Source organism: Giraffa tippelskirchi, chromosome 8 (genome assembly GCF_054371585.1).
Source record: "Giraffa tippelskirchi isolate mGirTip1 chromosome 8, T2T-mGirTip1v1.2.pri, whole genome shotgun sequence".
NCBI classification, from domain to species: domain Eukaryota; kingdom Metazoa; phylum Chordata; class Mammalia; order Artiodactyla; family Giraffidae; genus Giraffa; species Giraffa tippelskirchi.
The window spans coordinates 132108939-132124635 of NC_137282.1; the positions used below are offsets into that span (position 1 = coordinate 132108939).

Consider the following 15697-nt stretch of genomic DNA (forward strand, 5'->3'; position numbering starts at 1 on the left):
GAGGGTGGAGTCAGTGGCTGAAGAAGGGAAGGGGAGAAAGTAAAGTGGAAATCTCACAGGGAGTGAAGTCCATCACACTTGAAGGTCAAGATTCCAGGTCTGCTTTTGAACTTCAGGACTGGCACTGTGGAATGGGGTGTCCAGGGCAGGGAACAGCTAGGGGCGCTTGCTTTGAGCATCTATTGATCAACTTCCTAGATGCCAGAACTACATGCTTTACATAAATTGCCTCTTTTAATCCTGCTGGGTTATCTTTTTGGGATCCAACAGTCCAGGCCTCTTGACTTCCTGCAAGGCTCTGAACAGGCCTTCAGTCATGGTTGAAAGAAAAGTCTGCAGACCATCATCACCAGGAACTGGAGGCTCTTCTGGAATGAAGCAGAAAGACTCTCCATAATCCCAAGGATTTGTGAAAGGGGAGATCGCTAGCCTCTCCCCCAACTCGGCATGCCCGCCAAGTTCACACCTCTTGAAGAAACTGGGGTGAGCATGAGGCCCTTCCTCCTCTGACAGCCCCTGAGCCAACCCCGAGGTTCCTCAAAGTGAAGGTTGCTCAACCCAACCCACATCCCCTTGGGGGGACACTGGAGTCGGGGGCTGAAATAGAGCACCCCACTCCACCTCTCTGGCTGAAACCCAGTGCCTAGTGTCATGTGAGTCTCACGGGGAGAAGTGGAGGTCAAGGCAGACAGGATGGGTCTAGGTGATCCCTGAGGGGCCAAACCATCTCTCCATCAGTCCCAGCCTCCCTACTACTGCTGGGTCCTGGAAGGAGACTGGGAGCCCCACCCAGTCCACTCCTCTGGGGTTCCCAGCCCTGGCCCCATTTCTGAGTTGCACACAGGAGGATTTCTTCACTGTTTTATCTCAGGAAGGAACTCACGGGTTTGACCCCTTAGTGGGGTAGAAATGGCAACCCCACCCAATCTCTTTTCGGCCCCCTGTCACAGCTGCCCCTCTCCTGGCCCCCACCTAGGTGCCATGATCGTCAGCCTCTCACAAAGCCTCACAGAGATCAGCCTGGCCTGGAGCCAGAAGAAGTTGGGCAGAGAAGTTAGCATTCTGCTCCTGGTGCTTGTCCCAGGGGTCAAACTCCTAACTCAGAAGTCAACAAAAAGCACCCAAGGAAACATCCGGAAGACAGCTCGGAGTGGGGAGGCATAGGGTCCTGCGTGGGGGGAGAGTGGCCACCTTACCCTCTATCCAGGCAGCCCCTGAGAATCTCAGTTCTCACTTGACAAAGAACACACCCCTGGCAGCTTCCATCACATCCCTAACCTCTTAGGCCACCTGAGCCCTAGAACACTTCATCACCCTCAGTGCAACACTGAGGCAGAACCCTCCCTTCCTTCTCTGGGCCCCCACCTTCTCTGTGGCACAAGGATTATTTGGACTGACTGGAGCTCTTGGATGTCCCTTCCAACTCTAACCTTCTAGGAAGTCATTGATCGGTGCGCTCCACCCCCAGCTCAGGCAGGGGGAGTGGGAGGAGAGGACTTTTGGCCTATTCTGAAAAAGTGCCCTCACATAAAGGCACACATCCCATGCTAATCTTTTCACAAAAAGGAAGTCCCCTTAAACCATCCCAAACCCCTCCAGAAACATCTTGCTCTCTAGCCCTGGAAACCAGCTCCACCTTCAGACTTGCCCAAAACTACCAGATTCATCACAAAGAGCTGTGGAGCCTCCCAGATTCCCAACTCTGGCCTCCTACTCCCATCTCCGAGAGCTACTTGGCAGGAAGAGGAATCCCGTTCCCCGACAAGCAGCACTCGGGGGCCCCAGTACCCTGGCTTTCCTGGCCAGCCAATCACAGCAGCCAGCATGCTGCCCTCCTCCCCGGGAGATGGGGCCCAGAGATGCCTCTCGGGTCAAGAGAAGACTCGACTGCTGTAGAGCAAGGTGGAGGAAGGTGCCAGCTCAACCCTCTCCCCTGGGTCCTCCGGGAGATGATCTGCATGCCCCCAAATAACCTCTTCTAGATCCAAGCAACTCCCCCACCTCCTCTCCAGGCTCAGTGGGGAAAGAAAACCATGACTCCCCTGCCCTGCCTCGGGAAGAGCCCAGCCCAAGTTCCCAGCAAGAGGCCCAGGGAGCCACTTCCCAAACCACAGGAGTGACAGCAGCTCCCCACAGGGTTATGAAAGACCATGGTCAGGGTGAGTGGGCCGGGGGAGAGGGCATCATTATCACATCGGAAGCAGCTGCAGTTCAGCCCCAGTCTTTGCCTCAGCACTGGCCTTTGGCTAAAGGGTAAAAGATGATTCCACCAGGCCTGAAGCAGCTGCTTCTGAGAGCTGCGTTTCTCAGGGTGAGACTAGGGAATGGAGGATGAGGGAAGGAGCTGGTTCTCCTGGGATATAAAAGGAAGGAAGCAAAGTGGGATGGAACTCCTCGGCCCTTCCTTACAGCAGCTGGGGCCTGGCTTTAATAGGCTCTGGGAGGCTTTTTGATCACAAAGTCCACACGCTGGAAGACAAGACTCAACCAGGGCGGCCCCTTCCCCCACATGAAGCACATTCCACTCCCCCACTCCAGTGGGGGTGCACAGGCATGTCCTGCTGCTGCCAATAAATAACTCACGGTGGCTGTGTAAACCCAGAGGCAAAGTACTAGTGAGTGTAGACATGCAGTTTGACTTGTTGCTATCTAGGGGAAGGACCAGGAAGGAGTGGCACCCCCTGGAGGTCAAGACAAGGGGATCTGGTTCATGCTGGCAGCGCAAGCCTGAACTGGGGCTACCCTGACCATCACACCACACTGTCCCATCTTTTGCCAAAAGAAAAAAAAAAAGTTGCTACCCTGCCCAGGGGCAGAAAGCCTCCGGAGGTCTTAGCTTTCCTTTTCCCGGTTATGTGAGGAAGGAGGCAGAGGGTGCTGGGGAGTTGGGAAGGGTATGCACGCACCCGCAGCTGGCGGGGAGAGACAGAGTGGTCGGTGTAGATGCACAGTTTTTCGATGGTCAGGGGCGTAGTCTCGCGCAGCTTGGAGGCCAGCAGCATGCAGACCGCACCCAGGAGCTGCAACTGCGCCTTTCGGGTGGGGACGCAGGACAGGTAGCGATCCAGGTAGTTCATGGCCAGGGGGAAGACTTCCTCTTCACAGCGCTGCTCCTCACACACCTAGGGGAGGGCGCACAGTCACCTCGCGGGCAGAGGCTTAGGAAACGCAGCAGCAACTAAAGGAGGGGGTGCGGTGCACTGAAGGGAAGTGGAATGGGGAGCAAGACACGGGAGGGGGTAGGTGTACTCACAGTGACAAGGGCTAACACGCAGGATGCGCCTTCCCCAAGGTGACACCCTCCCACTTCCTCTGCGGTGCCTCCTTTCCCGGGGGGTGGGGAGGGGGGGCGGAATACGCCAGAGGCTCCCTTCCTTCAGGAATCCAAACTGAGGCTGATCACCCCCACCCCCCCATACCGAGGGTGAGGGGTTCGCAAGAGTCACCCATAGGGGCCAGAGAACTGAGACCTTACCCCCCTTGCTGCCACCCAGTGCACACACCCAAAAGGAAGGGAGGAGACTCCAGCCGCTGCCTCCCGCACTTTCCATTTCCCTGACGGCCGGAACAGCGCGCCACCCCCATCGGCTTCCCCGCCAGAACCCCCGCGACACACTCAGGGAACCGGCTCTGCGGCGGGGGCAGCCGAGCCCAGGGTTTTCCAGGAGTGCTCTCCCGAGAAGACCGCGCGTCGGGTCGGGGGCGCGGGGGGAGACTTTTGAGAGAAGTCAGAGGGGAGAGGGTGTCCCTCGCCCCGCTTTCCCGGCCTGAAGACGGGATTATTTGGGGGTGCCAAACCCCTGGCGGTCAGGGTCAGAGAAGGGCAAGAAAAAGACAGCACGGAGGCAGCCGGCTAAGGGCGCGCGAGTAAAAAGTCCAGGCCTCGGGGATCTGCGCCACAGAAACATGTTGCTGATTGTTGCTGAGGACCAGGATGTCCCGACAGGGCGGCCCCGGGATGTCCGGAGCCCGGGACGTGGGGGTGACGGGGGAGGGGAGACCCGCCCGGGCGGTACCTCCAGCATCCAGTACGCCAGCATCTTCCGCATGTGCGGCTTGATCTCCCTCTGCACACACTGGAAGTAAGAGGCGCGGGGCACGTAGCGCTCCTCCAGGCGGAGCAAGCTCTGCAGGACACGCTGGTCCCCTAGCAGCCGCGGGTCCGGCCCGGCCCGGGGCGCGTGCCGAGTGCCCTCGCAGCACAGCAGCTCCATCCTCGGGCAGCGCGCGGGCAGGGCGGGAGTGCGGGCTCGGGAGCCAGAACGCAGGCAACGGGCCGGAGAGCGCGGGGCGCGGGACTGTGGCGCTGGCGCTGGCGCTGGCGCTGGCACTGCGCGGCCGAGCCTCAGCCCGCCCCCGCCGCCGCGCGCGCGCCGCTTCCCTGACAGGCGCCCCGCCCCTCGCGACCGAGTAGCAACCGTGGAATGCTCAGACGTCGCGACGCTCCGGGGGCGGGGCCTCCGGCGCCCGGACGGAAAGGGCTGGCGAGCGCTCCCCCTCCCCCGGGGCGGCCGCATTGGTCGGCTGGGCTCGGGCCCGCCGGCTTCCGGGCGCTCCGGATCCTTCTGACCACCCGGTGGTAGAGGAGTGTGCTTTGGGGGTGGGCCTCTCCCCCTCGCCCCTACCTCCGAGCCCTTCCATTTTTGCTTCTCCCGACTCCAGTCTTCCCCAAAGGTTACTCATTCATTCGTCAAACCCTACTTCACCCGCTGCTTGCTCTAGGGAAGGTAAATAATAATAAAATAGCTAGATCTTAGGGGAGACTGGTCTGAGCACTTACTAAAATCTTAATGAAGAAGCTATGGGTTAGGTCTTGTACAGATTTTGCAGTTGAGAAAACTGAAGTAGTAACTGTAATAATAGTTCGTCTGCGGCAGAGCTAGGATTGGGAAGCCGACGGTCCGCCTGCAGAATCTCTGCTCTACCCCATGGCTACTTAAACGGATACCCGAACCAGCAACATCTGCATCGCCTGAGAGCGGGTCAGAAATGCAGAACCTCAGGCCTATCCCTGACCTGCTGGATCAAAATCCACTTTTAACAAGATCCCCGGTGATTCCTGTACATATTAAAGTGTGAGAAGGGACCGTCTAAATCCGCATGCTTGAGAACTATAACAGGGCGGAAAGGTCATGGATTCAAGGCCTCACCTTGTCTGTCATTAAGTTGGCTGTGTGGCCTTGGACAAACCCTGACGTTGGCCTTAGTTTCCGTTTGAGGAAATGATGGGCGGAGAAACTAGCTCCTTTCTGGAGGAGTTTCTTGTTCAGATTCTATAAAGTCTTCCAGGCACCACTTTTACCTCCCAAGCTTTGGGACTTTGCAGTGTCTCCAGAGCTGGATTCTGCGTGACCAGGAGGCAAACACACCACAAGCCTCCAGTAATGCTCCAAATGGCAGGAGGCCCTGGGGATCCCTGCCGCTCCTGGGGTCCTCCAAGGAGGCCAGACACTAAGGAAGTGAGTTACTAGAGAAATGACACTCTATAGAAAGAGGTCAGTCCTGCGCTAAGCATTGTCCCAATGAATCGTTCTTTTTTATACAATAAATTTTTTGTTGTTTGCATATCATGGAAATATTCAATGCATTGTAGAAGCCAGAAAATACCGATATCACACAAAAAAGTAAATAGTAAGTACTGGCGGTTTCACCATCCAGATTGTTGTTGTCCTCCAGTCACTAAGTCATGTCCAACTCTTTGAGACCCCATGGACTGCAGCATGCCAGGCTTCCCTGTCCCTCACTATCTCCCAGAGTTTGCTCAAACTCATGTCCATTGAGTCAGTGATGCCATCCAACCATCTCATCCTCTGTTGTCCCCTTCTCCTCCAGCCCTCAATCTTGCCCAGCATCAGGGTCTTTTCCAATGAGTCGGCTCCTTGCATCAGCTGGCCAGATAACTCTTTAAAATGACAATGTTTATTTTTCTAAAATTGTTCTGTGAATAAACATATTTTTAAGAATGACATCATTGCAAACTATTTTGTAAGCTGTTTTTTTTTTTCACGAAAAAGTATACTGTCAGCACTTTTCCATCTCATTCAATGTTCTAACTTTTTTTAATAACTACCTAGTAAACCATTGAGTGAATATAGATAGCATAATGTATTTCACCAAAGCTGCATTATTGGAAATTTAGGTAGTTTCTAGTTTCTCCCTATTAGAAATAATACTGTAAAATATTTTTGTGGTAATATTTTTGTGCACACTCATGATTATTTCTAGAAGTGAATTAATTTCTAGAAGTGAAATTTCTCAATCTGAAGTTATGAAACATTCTAAGGCTTTTGATACAGTTCTTATTACCAAATTTCCCTGCTGAAAGGCTGAACCAAATTAATGAACAAACATTAGATATCTACTTAAAAAAAAAAAACAACAAACTACCAACTGGCGAGATGAAAAGTGGTTTATTAGTAATGTGTATAAATTTTTAAATTCAAGAGTTCTTGTTGTATCGGTGTGAATGTGCGCTGTGTACCTTGTCTGATCTTGTAAGTCTTCTACTCCTGTCTTCAAAAATACAAGCAAGAAGTTTCTTGAGCTAACTAATCACTGGATTGCACTCTTGTTAAAGAGAACAATGTATTTAAAATTATAAAAATTAGATATGAAGTTAAGGGGAAGCAAACATGTTGAAGCGTACAGGGCTTTTAGGGTACAGAAGGACTAAAAATGTAGCTTTTGAAGTTAGTACATAACCAAAAACCAGTTCTGTCCTGGATGTTTCTTTACTTTCAGAATTATTGAGTAGGACTGTTCTGTTAAGAAGATGGTGCATCTTTGATGAGAGAGTAAATCATCATTTTTTTTTTTTCCCATAAGTATACTATTATTTCCCCCCATTTTACAGAAAGGGAAACCAGTACTTTAAAGTGGCTAAATAATCTGCCCAAGGTCACAAAGCTAATGTGGTAGAGGCTAGATACAATCTAGTGAGTCTGGCTAGAGAATCCATGCTCTTAACGACTTTATTCTCCTGCCTCTTGTGCTGATCTATAAGTGCAAATTGATTTATTAGTTGTTGATTTAGTGAGGAAGGGGCACAGAAACTACCCAGTCCTGGAAGCTTGGGAGTGAGCCTGCACCCTGGGGAAGGGGGCTCCTGGTGAGCTGGGCATTTTGAAGGATACCTCTGCCTCGCCCTTGGCTGGGACTGACATGCCCAGAGCAGAGTCATCCGGGACCTCAGGCCAAGGTCAGATACAAGCTGGCGGGCTGTCCTCCTCCATGGAGGCAGGTGAGCTCAGTGCCAGGCCAGGCCAGAGGAGCTCCTGGAGGGTTGGCTGATCTGCCTGGGAACTTCACCAAGCACCTCCATCTCAAAGGAACAGGGGCTCCCCTCATTTTTCATAAAAGAAGGGGAAAAAAAAAAGACAAAGCACTGACCAGGGCCAATATGGGGAGGAGTATCTGCCCAGGTGCATTAAATTAGAACAAGTTGCTCAATGAAATGGCAAATGAGAGGAGGGGTGGGAATGGAATGTCACAAGCCAGATGAAAAGCCCCAAGGAGGAAGGAAACAATGCTTTCTTCCTCTTCTTCCTTCTCCCACTCCTCCTCCTCTTCAGCATTGAAATGTCCCCCTCCTAGAACTGAGGGGGTGAACAAGGTGATGGGTGAGGCCCATCACCCTACAAGCCACATTCTAAGGCTCAGTTACCTTCCGACGCATTCAGATGACAGGCAGAGAGGCGAGGCAGCCTGGATGGGGGCTGGGGCAAGTCTGCTTGCCTTCAAAGTCGGGCTCTACCTTTTCTTTTTTTGTTCAATGAGAATAAGAATAGCTTCAGCCACCAAGGGGTTCTGAGGACTCAACAGGCAGAAAGCATCTTGCCTGTGCCTGGCCCACTGAATGTCTGTGAGCGTTCAAAGGTGGTAGTTTGCTGTTGTTGCTATTACTATCATTCCCTCTCTTAAGGAGTACCCTTTACTCTATGAACATACACCCAGAACCCCTCCCAGAAAAGTAACAGTTGGAGCAGCAGAAGCCATCCTTCTAGAATGGCAGCTCCATCACATTTCACAGTGTAAAGTGAGTGGTCAAGGGGACGGTGATGAACACTGGAGGGCTTGGGGCCGCATCACTCTGTCCCTCCACCTACCCTGGCTGTGTGACTTTGGGCAAATTGTACCACCTTTCTGTGCCTCAGTTTCCTTTTCTGAAACTAAGAATGACAGTAATGAAATTGTGCTTCTGTTGCATGGTTTTGTTGCTAAGCAAGCCTGCTGGCTTTTGTAGTTAAGCAAACCTGCTTTCTTGAGTGATCATTAGCTTACAGGGGTCTCCTATACTTTTTTCTTTACTTACAATCCCCTAGTGGGATTAACTATTTAATTACTTGCTTTGTCCCTTTACTCTGTCTCTATGAGTAATACCTCCCTTTCGAGTGGCTAGAAGGATGCAATTCACTCATTCGTGTGAAACACATGAAACAGTGCCTGGCATATGGTGAGCCATTTTTAAAAAGTTCATTGTGATTGTGGTACTTACAGACACAAACTTCTTTATGTGTACAGACTATTTATGATAATAAATGTAACACAATAGATGTGGAGGCACATGGAAAATAAAAATGCCATGGATTACTGTAGTGGTGGTGAAGATTTGGCAAATTCTAATATATGAAAACTGGTCTGATGGGCTGTTATCGGATATCCTAGTTTTCTGAGAACTGGAGACACTTATATGAATACTGTTCATACTATCCCCCCCCCAACTTTATACTTGGAAATATTTCAAAACTACAGGAAAGCTGCAAGAATAGCAGTGACCACTAACATACCTTTCACCTAAATTCCTATGTGTATTTTGCTGAACTATTAGAGACCTAGTTACAGACATCATGATTTCTCTTCTCTACATGTTTCAGTCTGGGTCTCCTAAGAATGCAAGTCTCCCACATAACCATGAAGCAATGATCCCAACTAGAAATGTATACTAATACAATACCACAATCTGCATACCAAGGTCCCCAGCTGTTCCAGTAATAACTTTTCATAGCTTTTCTCTTTCTCAAGCCAAGATCTGTTTGCAATGTAACCTCTTTAATTTCCTTTACTCCAGAACAGTTTCTGATCCTTTTAAAAAAGTTTTTGACGTACTTCCCCAGTGGTCCAATGGTTAGGACTGTGCTTCTCTTCTACTCCAGCAGGCACAGGTTTGATACGTGGTCAAGGAACTAAGATCCTACATGCCTTGCACTGTGACCAAGGGGTGGAAAAGTCTGATAACATTGGTATTTTGGAAAGCCAGTTGTTTTATACAGTGTGCTCCAATTTGGACGCATCTGATTGTTTTCTCCTGACTAAATGAAGATTAAAAAATATTTTTATATTTTTGGTAGAAATATTACCTAATGATGTTGTGTTCTGAATGTATATTTTTGAGTGGAAAAATCAAGCATTAAACCAAACTGGGGGTTTCCTGGGTGGCTCCGTGGTAAAGAATCCATCCACCTGCCAACGAAGGAGACATGGGTTTGATCCCTGGTCTGGGAAGATCCCACATGCCGCAGAGTAACTAAGCCCATGCACCACAACTTCTAAGCCTGTGCTCTAGAGTCTGGGAGCCGAAACTATTGAGCCCACATGCTGCAACTACAGAAGCCTGAGAGCCCTAGAGCCCATGTTCCACAACAGGAGAAGCCACCATAATGAGAAGCCTGTGCACTGCAACTAGAGAGTAGCCCAAGCAGAGAGGAAGACCCAGCACAGCCAAAAATAAGTAACTAAATTATTTGACAAATTAAAAAAAAATCAAACATAATTTTTTTGAGGACTCAGGAGACACTTCAGGGCTTACAGTGATCAAGGTCACTAATTCAGCACCTGCTGTACAATATTTTAGATCTGTACTCTTCAAAAGTTCTTGTTCATCCATTCCTCAGTAAAAACTGAGCATACTCTTTACAGTAGATATAGAAGACTTAACTTATAAACTATGTCCAAACCCGCTACTCTAACATATTATGTCCATTATAAAACACACTAAAAAAATGTAAAGAAGAAGACAAAAAGACATAGATCAGAATTTTTCACATTTTCTTCCCACTCTACAGTGGAACATCTTACACCCAGTGTTCACCGCTCTTTGTTTACTCAGCTCTCGAGACAGGCTTCACTATTGATCAAAACACTCCCAGTGAGCCTGGACGGACCTTAAAAATGTCAACACAGCACTCTGGACAGTGCTATCAAATCAGAGCGGGCACATGAGCTGACCTGTTTTCTGTTTCTATTTTACCCAGGAGGCTGCCTTCTTGACAACTTCACACAGATGTCCAGAAGGCACCTCTAGACCCAACTTCTCCAAAATGGAGATCCTCAGCTTTCCTCCAACAAACCTACTCCTCCCACCAGCTTCCCCCATAGTAGCACATGGCAACTCCATCCTTCCAGCTGCTCAGGCCAGAACACTTGGTGTCATTCTTGACTACTCTCTTTCAACTCCCACATCCACCCATCAGCAGACCATGGAAGAGTCTACTTTCAAAATATCTGTAAAATTCCACCCTCTTTTCTTCTTTTCCTCTGCTACCTCCCTGGTCCAAATTTAGTTCTTCCTTGTCCTGACTGGTCTCCCACATCCAAAGCATTACTCATTTCTGGTTGGTTCTATGTCCAAAATACATCTCCAATCCTTGCCTTTTCTCTATTTCTGCTTCTCCCACCCTACCTGGATTGGGATGGTGGCTCCTAACGGGTATTCCTGGTCCACCCTTGCCCCCTCCAGTCTAGTCTCAACCCCCAGGGCTCTCCATTCACTCACGTAATTGTCTCTCACTCACCCTGCTCTGGCCACACTGGTCTCCTTATTGCTCCTGGACCATACCAGGCATACATGTTCCCTTTGTATTTGCTGTTCCATCTGCCTGGCATGTTCTTCCCCCAGTGCCCTCATGGCCCGGCCTTTGGGCTTTGACTAAACATTTCTCCTACAGCCTTTCCTGGGCATCCTACTCCAACCCTGATTGCCCCGGGCCCCTTCACTGCTCGATTTTTCTGCTTACCACTAATCACTGACATACACTACACCTTACCTTCTGTTTGTCCACCCCACCGAAACAGAATGGTACCTGGTTCATAGTAAGTGTTTAAACTTTTTTTTTTTTTTTGCCGGAATAAATGAATGCACGAATGAGTCAAACTGGATGTGAGAAAAACGCCAGCACAATCACATGGTTGAAGGCTGCTTCGTGCGGAGGCAGGCCTGGAATTAAGCACCAGCGCTTCCAGCTTTCCTGGATGGTGGCGGGCCCAGTGGGTACTGACAATGGAAAGAGCCATCAGGCAAAGTCACAAGGCTGGGGGCTTGGACCAGGGGGACTGCTGTACCCTAAAATGTGAGGTCCATGGGCATCGATGTGGAAAGCAGCTGCACATGCTGCCTCATCAGAGTGGGGATTTGAATGCAGTCAGGCACCAGAGCACGAGTTATAATCCTGAACAAATGTATTTTTAACAGTTTTGTGCTCATTCAAAAGTTGTGTGTGCACTAGAACATCAAACCTGGGGCTTTATCAAGCTTATTTTACGATACATTTATTTAATGAAAAACTGTTAATTTTGAAAATATGAAGTAGGATGCGGCTGTTGTGAGGGCACCATATGAATGACAGACAACTGGGAATTCATGGAAGAGGAAGAAAACAGCAGAGTTTTGGTAATTTCCTGGCGGTCCAGTGGTTAGGACTCTTTGCTTTCACTGCAGGAGGCATGGGTTTGATCCCTGGTTGGGGGAAATAAGATCCCACATGCCCCATGGTCCAGCAAAAAAGAAAAAAAGGCAGAATTTTGAACCCAAAGACCTCAATTTAAGTCCCAAGACCTGGTTCTGTGCCAGCTATAAACCCAGAACCAAGCAAGTGCTTTAACTCTGGGAGCCTGTTTCCCCATCTATAAAAGGGGATAACAAGAGCCCAAACTCCTTAGGGGATGGTTCTGAAACCAGATGAAATAAGGCACTGGTTAAAAAACACTAAGTTGGGACTTCCTTGGAGGTCCAGTGGTTAAGGCTTTGAGTTCCCAATGCAGGGGACCCGGGTTTGATCCCTGGTCAGGGAACTAGATCCCACATGCCCCAACTAAAAATTTTGCATGCCACAACTAAGACGTGGCACGTTCAAATAAATAAATATTAAAAAAAAAAAAAACCCACTAAGGAAACTGTGAAGTGTTAGGCAAATCTAAGGAGTGATTCAAAGGAATATCATGGAGAACCAGTTGGGATGGGGAATCCTACCCTGCCCTTCTTTGTGTGGCTCCCAAAGGCCCCACTATCACTACCCCAACTTCAGCCTTGCAAACAGAACTCAGATTTTGTTGTGATATCAGATTACTGTTTCAGGAGAGGCTGGACACTCCTCTGTCTCAGAGGTTAAACATAAATTATTCTAAACCAAATCAAGACAATGCCATAGCTGGTTTAGGAATGGGTAGTTGTCATATTCTGGCCATAAGGTGTGAAATAAGTCTGCTAAGGGGCTTCAATAAATGCAGCGCCAAAGAAAAAGACTCATTTCTGCCTTATGTGAGAGTGGAGTAAGATATGCTAAAATTTATTGGATGCTTACTATGATTCTAAGTGCACGATTCTAAGAGCTTAAAAAACTAATTCATTTAATCCATATAATATTAAACTTCTGAAGTAACGGACTATTATCATCCCATATGACAGAGAGGTTAAGCAATTTACCCAATATCAGATACCTATGGGATCTGAAACCAGGTTTGGCTACAGAACCCACACCCCCAGGCATGTTGCTGTGATGTCCAGAGCAGCTGCAGCCATCTTGCAACAATGAGGGAAGGAGCTGACACCTGAGAATGACAGCTGAAAGATCAGAATGAATTTCTCTCCCTAATGTTTTTGAGCTGCTGATTTAACCAATCTTGGAACCACCTACCACTGGGCTTTTTGTGATGTGTGAGATAGTAAATTTTCCTCATTGTTTAAGCTACTTTCACTCCCAAAATAAAAGTTCCTTTCTCTATTCTCACCCACATGATAGGACACCCTTCAATAGGCAAAGAGCTCAACCAAACATTCAAGAAAACAGTAATTTCAATACAAACTCTTTCAGAGAATATAAAAAGAGGGTTCACATCTCAACTCATTTTTAGTATAATTTTGATTCCAACAAGCACAATATGAGAAAAGACAATTACACTTATGAACATGAATGTAAAATCCTAAGCAAGATATTAGGAAACTGACTCCAGGAATATATAAAAAGGGTGATATGTTATTGACTTTATACAAAAAAATGCATAGTTTATTTTGAATAGAACCACTATATTTTATCACACTAAAAGATTAAAGGGGAAAAAAACCATATGATCATATCAACAGATGCCAAAAAAGTTTTTTATAAAATTCAACATCCATTTACAATAAGAAAAAACTCTTGTCAAAGTAGGGATAGATGGAAACTTTTCTAGTCTGATATAGGGTATCTATAAAATCCTACAGTAAACATCTTATTTAGTAGTGATGCACTGCAAGTAAACTAGGCAAAGTGCCAAGGATGCCAAGCCACTGGACGGAACTCTGAAGGCTTTAGCAGAGGCTGAAAAAGACCAAAGGTTACTGCTTCCTTCTCCGTGGCCTTCCTTTGTTCTCAAGGCCACCTGTGCCCAATGTTCTCAAGGTAGACTATCATCTTCCCACCCCTCTCTTGTACATTTTTTAAAGGTATCAGTTATCTCTTTTATTTAATTAATTAATTAATTTAGGCCACGCAGTGTGGGATGTGGGATCTCAGTTCCCTGACCAGGAATCAAACTTGCACCCCCCCCTCCACTGGCAGTGCAGAATCTTAACCACTGGACTGCCAGGGAAGTCCCCTTAACTTGTACATTTTTTTCTGAATAGCATCATCTTTCTTCAGAGTCCTCAGACTTTAAGCTCTAGTGCCATCTTAGATTTCTTCCTTTATTGGGTTTCTTGTACCCAATTAGTTACCTGGTCCAATAAAACCATTCCCTGAAGCTCACTTAGATCCCACTATTCCTATTCCTCTGGTAGGCTTTTGGCAAATTTCTCAAAATTTGCCACTAGTGGTCCAGTGGTTAAGAATCTGCCTGCCGATGCGGGGGACACAGGTTCGAGGGTCAGGAAGATCCCACAGGCCTCGAGGCAGCTATGCCCACGTGCCACATCTACTGAGTCTAATAGTGTTCTAGTGCCTAACAGCCGCAACTATGGAGCCCGGGCGCCACACCTACAGAAGCTCGAGTACCCTAGAGTTTGTGCTCCTCCGAAACAAGAGAAGACCACCATAGTGAGATGCCCGTGCGTCACAACTAGAGAGCAGCTCCTGCTCTCCTCAACTAGAGAAAGCCCTCTCCCAGCAACAAAGACCCAGCACAGCCAATATATTAATTAATTAATAAAAAAAAAAGACTTCACCTTCCAAAGCAGGGGATGCTGGTTCGATTCCTGGTTGGGGAGCTAAGATGCCACATGCCTCAGGGCCAAAAGTCCAAAACCTAAAACAGAAGCAGTACTGTAACAAATTCCATAGACCTTAAAAATGGTCTGTATCCAAAAAAAAAAAAAATTCCAAAGCAAACCCCCTTCACAGCAGAGAGAATTCATCTCTCTGAAGAATCCATTTGCATAATCTAAAATTGCTTTCTGCAAACCTGAAAGTCTAATGCGTGCATGCTCAGTTGTTCAGTCATGTCTGATTCTTTGCCACCCATGGACTGTAGCCTGTCAGGTTCCTCTATGTATGCGATTGTCCAGGCAAGAATACTGGAGGAGGTTGCCATTTCCTCCTCCAGAGGATCTTCCTGACCTAGGGATCGAACCCAAGTCTCAAGTCTCCTGCATTGGCAGGTGGATTCTTTACCACTGAGCCACCAGGGAAGCCCAAAGCCTAATACTCTGTCTTTAAAATGTATGTACATTTGGCATGAGCTCCATAATACAGTCCTAATTGCTAAAATATAAAAATAATGGTTTAAATTATTAATGGTTAAGGAAAATGAAACTCCATGGAAGCCATATATATCATAAGGCTGACCTCAAAGGAGTTTCGAACCCTTTTCTGAAAGGCCGGGGCTACGTTACAATTACAGAAGCCTCCCTCAGAGGCTCTAGGTCTTCACCCTGCTTCCAGATAGATCCAGGATCCATGGCCCAGAGCCATCAGATTAATCTCTCACAGACACGCCTTTCATCTCCAGTCCAAGGACCTGCTTATCAGTCAAATTTAAAAGTCAACCAGCCTGCCTTTTAAAGTTCTTCAAGAGCGCCAAGGCACCCTATCCCATTTTATCTCAGCTGGAGCACTCCAGCCCACCTCAGAGCCTTATCACCCAACACTGGCATCCTGCTCCTTCCTTCAAATCTACCTCTTTCCTTTAAGGCCTAGCTCCTGACCCACCAATTCTAGGAACTTCCAAGGTCCTAAGATTGAAAGATTCACAGGAATTTTGAGCCAAAAACGTTGATGACACCCAGAGAGGGAATGGACTTATCCAAAGGCATACAACCAGTAAAAGGATGTCACAACTGCAGCCATGAAATTAAAAGACGCTTGTTCCTTGGAAGAAAAGCTATGACAAACTAGACAATATAAAAAAAAGCGGAGACATCATTTTGCCGACAGTCAAAGCTATGGTTTTTCCAGTAGTCATGTATGGATATGAGAGTTGGACCATAAAGAAAGCTGAGCACTGAAGAATT

The 15697-nt window shown here is 47.9% G+C and overlaps 1 protein-coding gene across 10 annotated transcripts in view; it reads right to left on the reverse strand.

Moving 5' to 3' along the window:
* CCND3 (cyclin D3) overlaps positions 1-15697 on the reverse strand; it is a 91965-nt gene that overhangs the window by 3840 nt on the left and 72428 nt on the right. For 2 of the 10 annotated variants that reach the window (XM_081518651.1, XM_081518650.1), the window contains exons 1-2: positions 4017-4352; positions 2907-3122 (exon numbers count right to left, since the gene is read on the reverse strand). The exons of 1 other annotated variant lie outside the window; for it this stretch is intronic. In XM_081518651.1, coding sequence (XP_081374777.1) covers positions 2907-3122; positions 4017-4214 — 414 coding nt within the window. In that variant the 5' untranslated portion in view covers positions 4215-4352. Of the gene's footprint in view, positions 1-2906; positions 3123-3503; positions 3710-4016; positions 4353-14413; positions 14494-15697 lie in introns of those variants that run through there. 7 more of the 10 variants (XM_081518654.1, XM_081518656.1, XM_081518657.1 and 4 more) reach the window with 5 other exon arrangements.